Source organism: Phodopus roborovskii, unplaced genomic scaffold, assembly GCF_943737965.1.
Source record: "Phodopus roborovskii unplaced genomic scaffold, PHOROB, whole genome shotgun sequence".
Classification (NCBI taxonomy): Eukaryota; Metazoa; Chordata; class Mammalia; order Rodentia; family Cricetidae; genus Phodopus; species Phodopus roborovskii.
This window is the reverse complement of record NW_026126636.1, coordinates 7,167,239-7,182,713: the sequence shown is the minus strand read 5'-3', so window position 1 is coordinate 7,182,713 and position 15,475 is coordinate 7,167,239. Positions and strand designations below refer to the sequence as shown.

Here is a 15,475-nt window from a genome sequence, read left to right as displayed (position 1 = left end):
AGGGGAAGGCAAGGGCATGGAGCCAGCGTGGTCTGCTTTGTAGATGGGCTCTCTTAGGGCCCAGCTTTTCAAGCTAGTATCCAGAGGCCTTGGAGTGGGGCCTGGGCTATGCATTTTCATTTAGACTATAAATTATTTTCAAAAATTTAGCCAGGTGGTGGTGGTGCACGTCTTTAATCCCAGCACTTGGGAGGCAGAGGCAGACGGATCTCTGAGAGTTCAAGACCACAGAGCGAGTTCCAGGACAGCCAGGGCTGTTACACAGACAAACACTGTCTTGAAAAACAAAACAAAAAAACAAAACAAGCAGACTCCGTAATATAGGCATGCTGTGAATCATCTTTATGATTCCCTCCCAACCCTAGTCACTGTTAGTAAGCTACTTCCCTGGCCCTTAACTGGGGCTCGGGATGGTGTTGGCTTTCGGAGTTTGCCTTTGTGTAGAGGCTGCCATTTTCCCCAGACTTGTCACATCCTCAGCTGTCCCCTGAGCATGCCTCAGTGGATTGCCATGGCAACACAGGTGTTAAAAAATTACCTTCTGTTGGTCTCTGTTTCTCAGTCTCTATCTCTCTCAGGACAGGGGCTCACTGTGTAGCCCTGGCTAGCCTGAATCTCCCTGCGTAGACCAGGCTGGCCTTGAACTCACAGAGATGCCTCTGCTTTGATCTCCTGCCTGCTACCATGCCCTGCCTGTAAAATTGTCTTCTGAGTTAGCCTAAGTACATTCCCAATCCTGTTGGTGCTTAATCCTATTTTTCCAGACAAGGGAGCAGATGTCCAGAGGGTCCCTAGACAGCCTTCTGGAAGGGGCGCAGCAGGATTCTGGTAGTCACTGAGGCCTGGGTGGGATGGCCATGGATGGAGCTTCTAGCTGGGTGCCATGATTTGCTCTGGGCCAGAGTGCCCTGCCCCCTGTCCTCCTGCATGGGGCAGGTGTTACATCCAGGGGTCTGTGGAGATGCCTCTGCAGCATCATAGCTGCTCGCCATGACTCTGCGTGTACTCTCAATAAGAGGGAGAATGTGGTTCCTCACTTCTTAAGCAGGAGTTAGGTGCTCAGTGTCCAGTTCTGCCAATGCAAAAGTTGGGTTGGTGGGTTCTCCTTTAGGGACAGATGAATGTTTCCTGCACTGGTCCAGTGCATTGTCCTGTGTGGTTTGTATCCCCAGGTTTGGCTCTGGCCTCGGCCTGCTTATCTGCTGAATGGGGAAGGGGGTACCATTTATCCATCAGGACTCACTTTGATTATGCCATCACTTTGGGAACCCTGTCCAAATAGCTGTGATGGTAAGCAAGCCCCTGGCTGTTTGCTCCTGGGCACCTTCCGAGCATAGGCCCTGCTTCAGAGTGTAGATGGGAGATCAGGGGAGCAGTGATGACGATGAAGCTGTCAGCCAGTTAGAGGCCTCTGGGAGTGAGTGAGTGTGTGTGTAGCATGCATATGTGTGTTTGAGACAGCTGAGGTCTGCAGGGTCAGAGTCCATGAGTACTGGCTGGGCATGGAAAGCTTAGTGTGAGAAGGGGGACTCTGGCTCTTGGGACCAAAGGCAGACAGTTGCAGGCTTAGGGGCCGATGGCAGCAGTCTAGCGCCTTTGACTGTATCTTAGCTGTCTGGCTGTCGGGTACTCTAAATTTTCTCCATCTCTATTTCTCTTCTATCAGGTTGGTTCCTGTAGTGAGGCACCGGGTGTGAGTGTGGAGACCAGTGGAAAGGGAGGCCGTGATACAGCCTGTGTCACTGGGGACCTGCGCTGCTACACTAGAGGCAGAATGGTCCATTTGCAGCCCCTCACTCACCCTGCCTGTTTTAGGTCCATCTTTTTCCCAGGGAGAACCAAAGCCTTCAGAGGTGCCAGGCCTGGCTCGGTGGTTCGTTTCTCACCGCAGAGCTCAGGCCCTGCCAGGAATGCCCTTCTCCCAGCTCTCCACGTGGCTGCCTGGTTCACATTTTTGCTCAGATGGTACCATCTCCATGAGCCTCCCTGTCTCTGTATACTCCTTGGTCTCTGGATACTCCTGCCTTTCTCCTTGATACTGGACTCTCTGAATGTGCTGCATAGTTTTTCCTACTTGTTTTACCCTTCCACAGCAGGGGTTCTGGTCACAGACGCATCCTTGGTGCCAGTGCACCGTATTTAGGGATTCAGGGAACATGGAGTGTTTGGTTTGGCCTTTACTTGGGGGATCTAGAACCCAAAGTCTGTGGTTCCAGTTGTTAGCCTTCCTGGAATTGAAGTTCTAGGGCTGGCCCTGTGATGGGTAAGGCTTGGGCTGGAAACCGTGGGGACCAGGGCCTTGTTCCTGCCTTGTGCCGCTCTGGGCCAGCAGAGGAGCCCACATTACCAGAGGCTGGTCGAGGTCCATTTTGTGAGGGGAGAGGCAGGCTGAGCTGGGAGTGTCCAGTGCCCTTGACCAGGGAAAGTTTCCAGAAGGAATAGGGTTGGGCTGAGGAGGCGCGGTGGACAGTGTCCTGGCTAGGGAGAAGAGCATGCACAAAGGCTCTGGCTGATAGCAGATTCCTCAAGAGACACAGCAGGGAGGGTTGCATGTGCTGGGCTGCAAGGCTGCAGTAAGAGAAAGGGCTGAGGCAGGTGGTCTTTGGCAGCCTCTGTAAGGGCCTTGGGTGTGTCCCATGTGTCCCCGGGAGAGGCCCCGTCACTGTCAGCTGTACCTGGAGAAGTCCCCGAGTGCCGCTGGCGCTCTAGGTTTGTTTGCAGAGCATGGCTAGGAGACTAGAATATTTGACGTGATTCCTGGGGGTGCAGTGAGGGGAAGGTGTGTGTGTTGAGGGAGGTGGTGGAGAAGACAAGGACATCTGTTCTGGGCTTATTCTCGTCCCCGTCTCTGGCAGCTGCCTACACCTTTCAGCCTGCCTTCAATCCTACCTACTTCAGGAGACAGATGGGGTGGGTGGGGACGTGTGGTGGAGAAGAAAGTTAAGTCTTTTAAATGCCACCATCTCACCAAGGAGGTGGAGTAGGTAAAAAAAAATTTTACACGTTCAGAAATACCCAGTGTCTCCGCCCACCAGAGGGAATAATAGTAACAGCTGACCCCTGCAGCTGCCGCTTCTGGAAGTGTTGAGTTTGCATCCTGAGGCCGCCCGAGGCCTGCACCTGGAACTGTGGGCACAGGTTTTCTGATTCCTTTTTTTCTGTGCATGTGACACTTAAGCAGCTGCCTTCTCAGCTCTGAAGCTCAGGACAGGGGACCCATGTTGACCTTGCGTCCCCTTTTCTAAAACGCCTTCGTTAATCTAACACTGTCCTCCTCCTCCTCAGGCTGGGGTGGAACCCAGCAACCCCATATGCTAGGCAAGCCTGCTGCCGCTGCCATTCCCCCTAACCCTCGTGGTAGTTTTCATTTTGAGACTGGGCCTCACTAAAGCCCAGGGCAGGCCTTGATCCGTGTAGCACAGGAGACCCTACACTTGTGGTCTCTGGCCTCAGTCTCATGAGTATCTGGGATTATAAGCCTGTGCCACCTGGGGTTTGTTTTGTTGTGGTGGTGGTGGTGTGTGTGTGTGTGTGTGAGTGTGTGTATGTGCATGTGTGCGTGTGCTTGTGTGTACGTGTGTGCACACGTGTTCTTGTGCGTGTGCGCATACATGTCCCATGCTGTACAGAAGACACCTTGTGAGCCCTGTGGGTCCTGGGAATAGAACTCAGGTTGTCTAGCTTGATGTAAGTGCCTTCACCTACTAAAGCATCTTAACCAAGAAATTAGTACCTTGGTGGTACCCACCCACAAGAGGGTGAATAAACAAACTAGGGGAAATGTTCATATACAAAGGGCCACAGTGCTAAAACACAGGAGACAAAGTACAGGAGACCCAGGAAAAGAAACCAAACTGAAAGTAACTGGCAAGGCAAGCTGACTCCACTTGCTGGTTAGGGACCTCTCTCTCCTGTGCAGTTGCTGTGAGATCAAAGGAGGGTTGGGGAGGTAGGATTGGATGCACTGGGGAGGACCGGAGTGGGAGGACCCGTATGGGCCAGTAGTGCTCCCTTGTGACCCCATGGCCAGGCTTTACCTTTGTGCTTTTCCTGCATTGGAGAAAGTGTCATCCTCTGCGCTCTATCACAGAAAATTGCCACACAGAATTCTGGTCTGGGAGTTGAGATGGTGTGGAAGAGCCCAGCTTGAGTCCCTGAGCTGTCAAAGTCCATGTCCCCAGAAAAGTGCTTGCCTCAGGTTCCCCTCTAGGAAGACCTGGCCATGGTAAGGAGGACTCAGGACCTAGGGCCTAGGTTTCAATCCCAGCTCTGTTGTAGCATGACCATAACAGTGAGGTCACACATAAATCAGCTCTGGGCTGGAGGAGACGTGAATAGAGAGGGTCCCCAAGGTGCTCTGACTACAACTGGTGAGTTATTCTGTTGAAGAGCAGAGCCAAGCACAGTCACGCACACCTGTAACCCCAGCATCTGGAATAGCCAAGCACGGTCACGCACACCTGTAACCCCAGCATCTGGAAGGCAAAGGCAGGAGAATTGCCCTGAGCTTTAGGGCCAGTCTGACTACATGGTGAATTGGAGCCCAACCTGGGCTACAGTGTAAGGCCCTGCATCAAACAACACAAAACAAAGTGCTGCTGAGTGCATAGACTAATCTTACCTATCAAACACCCAGTAGCATCATTTGAGGGCTAGGCATATGGTTCAATTGGTAAAATAGAGGGACCTGAACTCACTCCCCAGATGTGTGAAAACCCGGGCTTTGGGGCTAGAGACAGGTAGATCCTTGGGGTTCACTGCTCAGTGAACCCCAGAACAGTGAGGGTGTCTCAAGAGAAAGGTGGACAGCATCTGAAGACTGTACCCAAGGTTCTTCCCTGGTCTCCACATATACAGTATGCACATATGCCTGCACACAGCCACACATATGAATGTGCACACACACAGAATTGTCATTAAGACATTGTATTTCCCTCTGTCTAGCTCATGTACTGCCCTCAATGGTATTCAAGGTCCCCTTAGAAGCCAAATATCACAGCTCTGGGTTCAGATATGAGAAGTAATTAATGCATGACACCAAGGACCTGAGCTGCCAGTTCATGGGCAGAGGAGCAGAATAGGGTCTACCTTGTCCTAGCTGGGGAGCCTAGAGAACAATTAAGCTCGGCAAAGCAAGGTTCCCGAGGCTTAGCAGGGTGTGAGGCCCACACAGGTGGCAGCAGTCCTGTCCACTTCCCTCCTGCACTTTGAGACTCCTGCTCACTGAAACCAGAGCCCTTCCACCCTCAGCCCAACCTTCTGCGAGGCCTGCGCCATTCCCCTTAGGCCCTCCATTCCTGTGCCATCTGCCTTCTAAGACACACCAAAACAGCCCAGTGGCCCCAAACACCTGCTCCTTAGGGAAAGGGAAGTCACAGCACAGGCTAGGCTTTGCTCACACCACTTTGAGAAGCCCCCAGACCCTTTCCTCAGCACAGGAAAAGCAAGGACCCTTGCCTGTCCCAGTTATCACAGGGACCCCACAGCCTTGCCGTCTCGGGCGCTTGGTGTGTGTTTGATAAAAATCTGGGATGATTGTAACCCTGCAGACCTATAATCCCAGGTCTCAAGAGTCAGAGCCAAGTGGATTGCAAATTCAAATCCCTTTGGGCTACAGAGTAAGTTCTAGGCCTGCGTATGTAACTTGAAATCATGCTTCTAAGAGTCAAAAAGAGGGTTTGGGGTATGGCTTATTGGTAACGTTTACCTAGGTTGAATTCCCATTTCTGGAAAGAAAAAAAAAAAAGTCCATGAAGCGAGCTTGCATAGAACAAAGCCTAGAAGCAGCTCGAACAAGCGGGATTGATTCCCTTTGCAGCTGACTGTGGCCCCTCAACCCCCTCAGGTTCCCCTGCCAGACTCACAGATGGGCTGTGAGAGGCAGGAGGGCAGCAGGGGTTTGCACTGACTAAAGCGTTTGGTGGAGGGAGCGCCTCCCTGACACTTCAGAACCCTGCTGAGGCAGTGGCAATGAACGCTCCCATCTCATTTTGTCTCAAAGCCTGTCACCCACCACTGCTCCAGGCCTTACCTCCTAGAGGAGGAACTGTTCAGAACGAAGTCAGAGGCAGTAACCCACCCATCATTGACAGGCAGTGTCCGCTGGTGAGAATTCAGGGCCCGGGAAACCTATTTCTCAGTAGCTGCTGTGTGCGTCAACTGGTCACTCTTACAAGAGCATTTTGATAAAAGTCGTAGAAGAAGATGCCCACGTCAAAGGAATGTACACTGCCGGAAGGGGTGTTTCCTGGGTGTAGAGAGCCATGTATTGAGCTTTAACTAGGCTGATAATTTTCACGATGGCTACACTTGGCATTGTGAGTTTTTGAGGTGGCATTACTTAATGAATCTCTGTATCTCTTCATAACTGTGGAGATTTGTGTGTCTCTTGTTTAGGCACCCTTTCCTGTGAGCGACCCTTGTTCTTTTCATCTGGCCTCCCCAGTAGCTCGTGTTTAGCCATCGGCCCCAGTCCCAGCACTGGCCGTCAGCACACTCAGATGTGGCGTTCTGGGAAGCGGCAGCTAGTGGGTAATGGAGCCATCCAAGGACTCCCTGCTGGCGTGTGATGCAGAAGGGTAGTCAGGACAGGTCTCCACGTGCTCTGAGTTCCACAGGCAGCTCTCTGGTCCCCTTCCGAGTGTCCTCCCTCAGCCTGCAGCTCCTCAGTGAGCAGGCCATCCTTGGCTGTGCTGCCTGGAATTTCATCACCGCAGGACTGCGTCACAGACACCTCGGCTGCGGCGCCACCCTTAGTGGGAGGACGGCTGGGGCCAGGCAGGACGCAAGGGATCTTCCAATTCCTCCCCCTGCTCTTGTCTGCCTGAGCTGCTGCTGACTTCTTAGTTGCTGAAGTGGAACTATAAAAAGTGGCTCTGGCCTGTGGACCCGTGGCCAGGTCCCCTGCCACTCAACTGGGAGACCCAAGGGGAATGGCTTCCCTTCGCTGAGTCTGTCTCACTCGGGCATGTTACAGCCCCTCAGGTAGGGATTGGGAGCCCCAGTGCCCCGCGTAAGGCCACCAGGTTGGCAGTGGCTCTCTGACGCCCTGACCACTCTTGGCCACACCTGGCTGCCTTCATGAACAACGGCAGCTGTGGGGAGGAAAATCTGTGAGGCCCAGGCCCTCTGCTCACACCAGGTGCTTTAGTGCTGCGGCTCCTGGCTCTCAGGGCCTTCGAGAGGTGACATAGCTTTGGGCTCTTAGTTCTCTACCCCAGCCCACTAGGAAGTATTCATGACTGACCCATAGCTGGGGACAGGTTGGTTCTTTGGTTTTGGACCCTTGACCCTAGGCCCTAAGCGGTCTCTGGCTTCCCTTGCTCTCTGCTCCTGCCCTAGAGCTTTTCCGTTTTCTGCTGTCCTGCCTGAGAGTCTTTCCCTGGGCTGCTCTCTTGACTGTTGTGGTTACCTGAGGCTTTGCTCGCACGCACGTGCCCCACGCTCGCTCGCTCGCTCGCTGCAGCCGCCCAGCCCCTTCCCTCTATCTCCTGCTTACTTTCCTTGCCAGCACCTCCCCACCCCTGGCATTGTTCTGCGGGTTTGTGTGTGTCCTTCTGCCTTCCCTGTGTCTAAGTGATCTTCTCCAGTGTCCGATGCCTAGGACACGCCCCTGGAAGGTTGGAGGTGGGGGCCTAGTTAGGTGTCTCTGCGGCTCGGCCTGTTGGTGAGAATCAGCTCGTTCCTTGCTTGGCAGTGCCAGTGCTGGGCTGGCCCACCTCAGTAGTGTCAGTGGGGGTGGGGGAGCTGCCCAAAGGGTTCATAGCTGCGCCCAGTGCAGCTCCAGGGAGGGAGAGTATCCGGAAGGTGGAAGCGGAGAGGCGGGAAGCCCAGCAGTCCCCGTCATGACCGTGCGTGCGCCCTTGCCCTCTTGGTCCAGGGACCACTCAACGTGGCCCCTTTGCTGTAGGGAGGGCTTTTCTGTGTTTTCTAAGCACATCGGGGAGCTGTGAGGGTTTGGCACGGAAGGACAAGGTCGGGTGTAGATGGAGGGGGGCTGGGAATATCGGAGAGGACTGAGCAGGGAGGAGCCATGGCTGCAAGACCCCAGCCTGAGCAGGGGAAGTGCACGGGTGGGCGACAGACAGCTAAGACAGCGAGGAGGCAGGTCAGCCTTGAGTGCCATGCTGAGGGCTGGGCATTTTACCAAAGATATGGGGAGCCGTGCGGGGCCCTGAACTAAGGAAGGACAGAATCTTCTCTAACCCTCATGGATCTAGCTCTGCAGACCAGGCTGGCCTTGCAGTCAGAGACCCGCCTGCCTCTGCCTCCCGAGCGCTGGCGTGCGCCACCATGCTTGGCTTAAGACTGATTTTGGGGTCCCTTTGTCTGCTGAGTTGGGGCAGGGAGGTAAGGCTCCTGGGGGATGTGGACTAGGATCCTGGCAGCCAGCATTAGAGACCAGCTTGTGGTCTCGCACTTGCCTGTCCTCTCTGTCTCTGGCCACCTTGCCTTCCCGCCGCTCCTTCCCTCTTACCTCCCTCCCTCCTGCCCAGGGCCTGGGCGGCCTGCCACTGTCACATGCCAGGCAGTACTGTGTCCAGCCCACCAGCTCCCCTGGGGCACGAGAGAAAGCTGATGCCCATGGTGTCCCTAGAGCCAGCTGCCACTTCTCCAGGGGCCTCTGTAGCTCCTGACCTGCTGTCCGCAAATAACCCTGGGCTGGGAGAGGCAGGCACAAGGCACTGGGCTCCATGGCCCCAGTCCAGGCCCAGGCTTCCAGGTAAGGGCCCAGCTGGTGGCTGCCCACATTTGCCCTCCTCCCCTCTGCTCAGGGAACCTGAGACTCAGCAGCAGCTTCGGCGTCCGTTAGTCTGTTGGCTGTTAGTTCCTGAGGACAGAGGCAGAGGTCTCGGAGGAGGGACCGGGACCTTGGTCGGACCACAGTCTGCCCTCTAGGCCAGACAAGTGTGTGTGTGTGCAGTAGGTTCTCTCAAGGGCTAGAGCTTCTGCGACCTGTGTTTTTCTCATTGTTCTGGTGGGAATAGGGAGGAAACGGAAGTTGGGGGTGACATGGACCTCCCTGTGCTTGGGGGAAGCAGTATTTCGTTTGCTTAGGGTGGCAGGTTGATTTGGAAAGACATGAGTGCGTGCATGAGTCTGTCTGACTTGGGGGCAGGCAGATGCTGGTGGCTTTGAGCACACCCTAGGTGCCCAGGGCTGTCTGATTCATCCTGAGTTACCTCAGCGCTGGGGCGTTGGGGTGAGGCAGAGGGGTGGGGCTCCAGGTACCTCGCTCTCTTCCTGTGCGAAGGGAAAGAGCTTTGATTTTTGTTATTTTTGTTTGTTGTTTCTAGACAGTCCTGGAACTCACTCTGTAGACCAGGCTGGCCTTAACTCAGAGATTCATTTGCCTCTGCCTCCTAAATGCTGGGGTTAAAGGCGTGTCCCACCGCTGCCTGGCTTAGGGAAGAGCTTTGGTACAGAGCCTGTACACACTCAGCTCTTTGGGGGCCCCATGTTTCTCCCTCAGGGTTGGGCCCCAAGGGAAGAACTCCCCCTGGCTCCCTGGGTATCCCCACTGCTGGCCGGCTACAGAGCCAAAGGGCCTCAGAGCCCAGGGTGGGGCTCACCCCCACAGCTCATCTCTTCTCTCTTGTAGACTGGACAGCACCCGAGGCGCTTCCTGCATGTCCGGCTGCCCTGAGCTGTCCCAGGCTAGGTGACAGCGTGTTAATGCTGCCACCATGAATGAGGTATCTGTCATCAAAGAAGGCTGGCTCCACAAACGTGGTAAGGGTTCACTTTTGCTCACCGGATTGTGTGTCTCCCTCTCGCACCCTGCGCTCCCCTGGTACTCCAGCTCAAGGAACAGTTACCCTGTGGCCCTAGCTGACCGCCGTGAATGAGCTCAGATAAGGGTTCAGGTTCAGCATCTTTGTTGGCGTTCTCATTCATATCCCCATCTTACAGATGAAGAAACTGAGGCGTAGAGACGGGTGGCCACACAAGACTCAAATAACACCGGCAAGTGATAGTCAGTGTTCGCTTATCTAGTAGTCATTGGCTGTAAAGTTCTGGGACCTTGCGGAGGCCATGTTCCCCTGAGAGGGGGGACACAGTGTAAGAAGTGGCATGTGAACGAGAGGTCAAGGGGTGGGCAGAGACAGGCTCGTGGGGAGGCACACTGAGGAGGTGACAGTGAACAGAGCCTGGAGAAAGATGTGCCCAGTGCTGAGGACACAGAAATTGCCCGTGTCCCACGGGAGGGCAGAAGGGACAAAGATGGAGACCTGTGTGTGCTGGTGTTTCTAGGAACATTGTAGCTGGGCAGAGCAGACCCACAAGCCCCACCGGCCACAGTACTCTGCTGCGGACAGGGAGCCTGGGTTACTGAGAGCCACGCAGGCCCTCGTCCAGTTGTGTGACAGAAAGCTGAAGTCCTGATGAGGCCATGGATAGGGAAGAGACCAGACCTTGAGAGCTCAGGGTCCCCTGTGCCTGCGGCAGATGCCATGTGACACTGTGACACTAGGAGGCAGATAAGGAGGCAGCATGTGCTGAGAGTTGGCTTTGTCACCGCTGGCCTTCAGGGACCTTCTGGGCCGGAAGGGTGCCAGGCCGGAAGAAGCCAGTCCACAGACCCTTCCATTCACTCAGTGCTTAACTCACAGAATGGCTGCTGTGTGCTGGCAGGGAGCTTCTAGATCTCAGACACCCTAGGGCAGCTTAGGTGTCCAGGCAGACCTTCGTACCCAGCGGTGGCCTATGCTGTGAGGCAAATCCAGCAGTGAGAGGAAGGTGGTAGCAGGACAGTCAGGGCACCAGAGGGTCCAGAGAGGGGCACATTCGAATGACAGGTGGCTGATGAGAGCCTACCCTGCCATCCCTGGCCACAGACCCCAGCAGTCAGATGGGGCCAGCACAGCAGCAGAGGAAACCGCTTTTCCTGCTGCCCTCACTGCATGTGGCATTCATGGCATCCCAGCCCCTCAGACTGTCAGTTGCAGCCATCCACACTGACTCCTGACAGGCTCTGACCTTGGCCCCGCCTCTTCCTTTCGATGTGACAGTGGGTAAGCTGCACCACCTGTCCTGGGTTTTTTTGGTACCCCAGGCTGATGTCAGTGTTGTAGTAACCCTCCCGTCTCAGCCTCCTAGAAGTGGGGTTACAGATGTGAGCTGCTGTGCTTGGTTCCGAGTCTGTGAGGTGAGTTAACAGTCCCGGCATCTGACGGCAGCCCTCTTTAGTCAGGGTGCCCATGTGCTTTATTACTGTGCTGTCTTGATTGCCTCAAGAAATGTTTGACACATAGTAGGTGCTCAGCAGACAACTGCTGAATGAATGATTGGTATTGTGTGATGGCAACTGTGCTAGGGTGTGCCAGGCTGTTGGGCTCTGTCCCTTGGCTGGAGTTTCCCTATGCTCAGTGGATTAAGGTGTTAGGGAGTGGGGAAGGGGCTAGAGAACCTTTGAATGGTGGGGGGTTCGTCTCTAGCCCAGGTTTGACTGACAAAATGAGTCTTGGCTCTGGCTCCTTTTAGGGCCTCATGTCTTGTGTGTGTTGGCTGCTGGGCTGTCCTTGTCTTTTGTCTGGCTCGCCTGCCTTGCGTATGCATGCATATGCACACAGGTGTACTCTGGTCACCTGAGTAGTGGCCGTCAGAAAGAAGGCTCTGCTGCCTCCTGGTATCTGGGCATCTGTGCTAACCCATTCCCACCCCTGATGGTTAACATAACCATTGTACTGGTTTACTCCCAGTCTGTCCGGTCTCAGGCTCTGCCCCAGGCAACCTGTGTTGTTGAGTTTTCATGGATGCCCTCTCAGGGCAGACTAGCAGCAAAAGTGATTGCCAGAGGCCTTTGGCACAAGGCAGCAGTGCTAAGCGGGACCCTGGCCCTCTGATAGAAACTTGCTGGGGCTTGAGGCCTGGCCTGCATGTGTGCTGCCTCTTACTCAGCAGGGTCTGAGGGTCTGACTGACGTTTGACTGCCACCAGATCCTCCTTGTTACTTGGCTTTAGCCATCAACGCCACTGTCAGCAGAGCACCCCTCTCCCCTGCTGGCATGGAGGCAGACAGCATGCGGTCGGGGGTGAGCTCTAGATTCCAGTGTCAGCCGTCCCAGAGAGCCAGCCCTATGATTCTTGCACAAAAGTGAGCCTCTCTGACTCAGTTTTCTCACTCGCCTGTGAGGATTAGACTGTGAGACGGCTCTTGTCCTTTTCCTGTAGGCTTCTTGTTGCTAAAGTATGGAGCAGCACAGATAAGGGCTGGGTCACCAACTCACCCGTGCCAGTGTCCAGATAAAGAGACAGCAGGACAGTCTTCACCCCGCGTCCCTCCCAAGCTCTAGCTGCTGCTGCTTAGAGTATTTTGTTGTTGCTGTTCGTTTCTGTTTGTTTTTTTTAAAGGGTGAGTGTTGCAGATCCCAGACCAGGACCCTGTGCGTGCTAAGCAAGAGCTTCAAGCTACGTCCCCAGCTTGAGTTTTTCTAACCAATCGAGGTGAAATAAATTTCCATAACTTGTATAACTGAGTGACCTTTACTACATTCCTGGTGTTAGGTGACCACTACTTTTCTAAAGTTCCCAGCTACTTCATCACCCACAGGGAAGCCTTGAACCCACTGAGCACCTCCTCTCCTCAGCACCTGCCAGCAACAGTGCTTCCCACCTACCACGCGGCCCACCTGCTCTAGACACTTCTCAGCGCTGGAGTCATAAGCTATGTGACCTTTGTGACTCGGCTTCTAGATGGCAGAGTGCTTATCTGGGTTATGCCTTATGCCAATGCGCCATTCCTTCTTTTTAAGATTTATTTTCTATTTCTGTATAGTTGTACGTATGTATGCAAGCATATATATGTGGTAACCATGGAGACCAGAAGAGGGTATCAGATCCTGTGGAGCTGCGGTTACAGGAGACTGTGAGCTGACCAGTGTGGGTGCTAGGAACCTATCTGGGTCTTCTGCAAGAGTGGGAAGTACCTTTAACCACAGAGCCAGCTCTCTAGTCCCTTCCTTTTTTATAGCCAAATGCGTATATGGGTACAGGATGTTTAAAAAAATCCACCCTTTTGAGTATTCATTGGAGTTCTTTCCTTTTTTTTTTTTTTTTTTTTTTTTTTTTTTTTTTTTGGCTTTTCAAGACAGAGCTTCTCTGTGTAGCTTTGGAGCCTGTCCTGGAACTCGCTCTGTAGACCAGGCTGGCCTCAGACTCACAGAGATCCTCCTGCCTCTGCCTCCTGAGTGCTGGGATTTAAAAGCGTGTACCACCACTGCCTGGCTATGCTTGGTTTGTCTTTGGTGCAATAGTTCCAGGTCCTTGACCTCTTTAAAACATGGGCTCATTGCTCTCTCATTGAATTATAAGAGTTGTTTATATATTTTGGGTAATAAACTCATGCATGAAATGATAAGTGTAAATAAATAAAAACTAGGCAGGTGGTTGGCTAGCCAGAAAGCTCCAGGACCCTTCTGTCTCCCTCTCCAAGGTGATAGGAATTACAGGCATACCCCACATGCTTGGCTTTTTATGTGCTGGCGGGACATGCACACTTAGGTGGGGCAAGCGTTTTACCTGCTGAGTCAGCGCCACAGTTCCCACTGTGGGATTTGCCTTAGTTTGCTTGCTTTCTTTCTTTTTAAAGATCTTTTTTATTTATTTATTTATTTTTAGTTATGTGGGGGCATCAGGTTCTTCAGGAGCTGGAGTTACAGACAGTGGTGAGCCATCTGATGGGGTGCTGGGAACTGAACCTTTGGAAGAGCAGCAAGTGCTCTTAGCCACTGAGCCATGTCTGCAGCCCTTGGTTTACTTTCATTGCCTGTGATAACGACCACACATGAACAGTTTAGGAAGGAATGGATTTGTTCAGCTTAGAGTTGTAGTCCATCGTGAAGGGAAGTCGGGGCGGGAGCTGAAGTGCAGGCTGGGATAACGCTGCTTCCTAGTTGCTTCCCATGGCTTGCGGAGCCCGACAGCTGCCCAGGAAGGGTGGTACAGCCTGCAGTGGAGCAGGCCCTCCCGCACACAGCCCGCACACAGCCCGCACACAGCCCGCACACAGCCCGCACACAGCCCGCACACAGCCCGCACACAGCCCCCACACAGCCCCCACACAGCCCGCACACAGCCCGCACACAGCCCGCACACAGCCCGAGCCCCCACACAGCCCGCACACAGCCCGCACTCAGCCCGCACTCAGCCCGCACACAGCCCGCACACAGCCCCCACACAGCCCCCACACAGCCCGCACTCAGCCCGCACACAGCCCGCACACAGCCCCCACACAGCCCGCACACAGCCCGCACTCAGCCCGCACTCAGCCCGCACACAGCCCGCACACAGCCCCCACACAGCCCGCACTCAGCCCGCACACAGCCCGCACACAGCCCCCACACAGCCCGCACACAGCCCGCACACAGCCCGCACTCAGCCCGCACACAGCCCGCACACAGCCCCCCACACAGCCCGAGCCCGCACACAGCCCCCCACACAGCCCCCACACAGCCCGAGCCCCCACACAGCCCCCACACAGCCCCCACACAGCCCGCACTCAGCCCGCACTCAGCCCGCACACAGCCCCCACACAGCCCCCACACAGCCCCCACACAGCCCCCACACAGCCCGCACTCAGCCCGCACTCAGCCCGCACTCAGCCCCCACACAGCCCCCACACAGCCCGCACACAGCCCGCAGACTTGATGGAAGCCTTTTCTCGGCTCAGGTTTGTGTCACGTTTATAGAAAACTAACCAGTACAGAATTTTTAATTTTTCTTTCTTGAAGAGTCTTTATATCCAGCCAGCCAGCACGTGTCTTTAATATCGGCAATTGGGAGTCGAGGCTGGCCCAATCTATAAGTGAGTTCCAGGACAGCCAGAGAAAACTAAAAACAAAACTTTTTAAAAATTCCCATTTTATGTGTATCTTGGCTGCATGCATGTCTGTGTGGCATATACGGCAATGCCCACTGGAACTGGCGTTTTTCATACCATTGTAAGATGCCGTGTGGGTGCTGAGAGCCGAACTTGGGTTTTCTGGAAGAGCAGCCAGTGATGTTAATTGCTGAGCCATCTCTCCAGCCCTCTTAAAAAAAAAAAAGAAAAAATATGTAATATATTTATATATAACATACTAATCTTAATATATATATTGAGGGCTGGAGAGGTGGCTCAGCAATTAAAATCACTAACTGATCACTGATTAAGATTAATATAACATTAATATTATTTATATGTATACATATGAGTATATATACAGACGCACACATACATACATACCAGCTGAGCTGTATCCCAGATTTTTTGGATTCTTCTGTGACTTTTCCCTATTAGGATTTTGATTCCTGCAAATAAATGTAGTTTTAGTACTTCCCTTTCAGTGTGGACAGAAAGCAGTGATTGGCTTGCTTGCCTTTGAACTAGTGGGGCTAGTGGTGGTCCGACTACTTTGTAAAATGAAGCATCGGTTGGTCATGACCAAGTAGTAAGCGAAACAGGCGTCCTGGCAGGCATTGTTCCTGACCTGGG

The 15,475-nt window shown here is 53.8% G+C and overlaps 1 protein-coding gene across 1 annotated transcript in view; it reads left to right on the top strand.

Moving 5' to 3' along the window:
• Positions 1-15,475, top strand: part of Akt2 (AKT serine/threonine kinase 2) — a 47,294-nt gene that overhangs the window by 6,502 nt on the left and 25,317 nt on the right. The window contains exon 2 of the mRNA XM_051207826.1: positions 9,602-9,732. Within this exon, the coding sequence (XP_051063783.1) occupies positions 9,687-9,732 (46 nt within the window). The 5' untranslated portion in view covers positions 9,602-9,686. The remainder of the gene's footprint in view (positions 1-9,601; positions 9,733-15,475) is intronic.